Consider the following 1244-nt stretch of genomic DNA (forward strand, 5'->3'; position numbering starts at 1 on the left):
CTTAAAAAATATAAAATATAACTCAATTTTTGCAACGAGAGACGAGTGATTATATCCCAAACGACTATGTATATTGGTACGAACCGTTACACATACATTATGTGTACTAATAAGTTTGTTGTTTTGAAAGATACAGTTTGTCAACAAGAGCAAAGTCGTACTTCTGTCGCTATGCATAGTTTCGGATATTTATTTATCACTTGTTTCATGTAACTAAACAAAACTCACAAACTGAGATTTCTCAAATCTTCCTTGTCTACATGTTGGAATATACGAAACAAAAGTATATCTGGGCAGTCAAGAATATTTGTTGCTTGGCGTTCCTTTGCCTTTTTCTCTTGTATCGGCACGTGTTCTTGCTGTTTCGTTTGTTCACTTTCTACTTCTAGTTCTATGTTACTGTGAGTTCTTTTTCTAGGTTTGCTTTCCGAAGAAGTCGAAGGTTCGTCCGGGTTCATTTTTCTTTATTTTTTGTACTTTAATATGAAAAACAATTAATACTGAGAAACAGGAAAATAAAAGTAATGTTTATTTAAAAAATCAAATATTATTTTGTTTGTGATATGCTTACGTTTAGTACTACTAACGGCGACTGTAAAAAACTTAAACTTCCAAAATGTTGAGAGATGTAACACACGTCTAATCTTATTTGGCTTTAAGGAGCTGAACACAATGCCGTAAGTCCGTTTCATTAACTTTCTTTTTGAATTTTAACTGCCATCTCCACAACTTCTTATTTCTGCCTATGCTGTTTTACCTGTCAGTGTTATTATCTTTGTTTATCTTTGATTGACACACTACTTACGTCATACGGTGAGTTTGCCAATTATAACTATAGATTCCTACTTTTCCTACTGACAGTATTGTTGATGTAATGGAGAATTACTGCACTTTTTTCTCTATTTGAAGTTTATACAAGATAGATATTTTTAAGTAAGTAGAAAGTTATACGGATCTCTCATATATGAGATGCAAAAGTAGCATACGAAGGTTAAGAGTGAAATTTCAATTCAAAAAACTCACGTGTAAGATTTACACGTGGACACGTATACATATGTGTACATTTATATATACACAAATATTATCGCAAAACTTCTAGCGAATTATTGGGTCTTAATGACCGATTTACATGTACTTATAAATATTCCCACAGAGCACACTTTATCGTAGGGATTTCTACAGACAGTATTATGGGATATCGCAATATCCATAAGACATCCTAAAATGGTCTCAGATATCTGAGA

General features: G+C 32.5%; 1 protein-coding gene across 3 annotated transcripts in view; it reads right to left on the bottom strand.

Annotated features, from left to right (window-relative positions):
• The window catches only part of LOC109861276, a 3874-nt gene extending 2979 nt beyond the window's left edge, over nt 1–895 (bottom strand). For 2 of the 3 annotated variants that reach the window (XM_020440849.1, XM_020440848.1), the window contains exons 1-3: nt 847–895; nt 572–773; nt 229–476 (exon numbers count right to left, since the gene is read on the bottom strand). In XM_020440849.1, coding sequence (XP_020296438.1) covers nt 229–458 — 230 coding nt within the window. In that variant the 5' untranslated portion in view covers nt 459–476; nt 572–773; nt 847–895. The remainder of the gene's footprint in view (nt 1–228; nt 477–571; nt 774–846) is intronic. The other variant, XM_020440850.1, reaches the window with a different exon arrangement.
• Between the last annotated feature and the right edge of the window lie 349 nt (nt 896–1244).

The sequence above is a fragment of the Pseudomyrmex gracilis genome, unplaced genomic scaffold (assembly GCF_002006095.1).
Source record: "Pseudomyrmex gracilis isolate BER0280 unplaced genomic scaffold, ASM200609v1 scaffold_673, whole genome shotgun sequence".
Lineage (NCBI taxonomy): Eukaryota > Metazoa > Arthropoda > Insecta > Hymenoptera > Formicidae > Pseudomyrmex > Pseudomyrmex gracilis.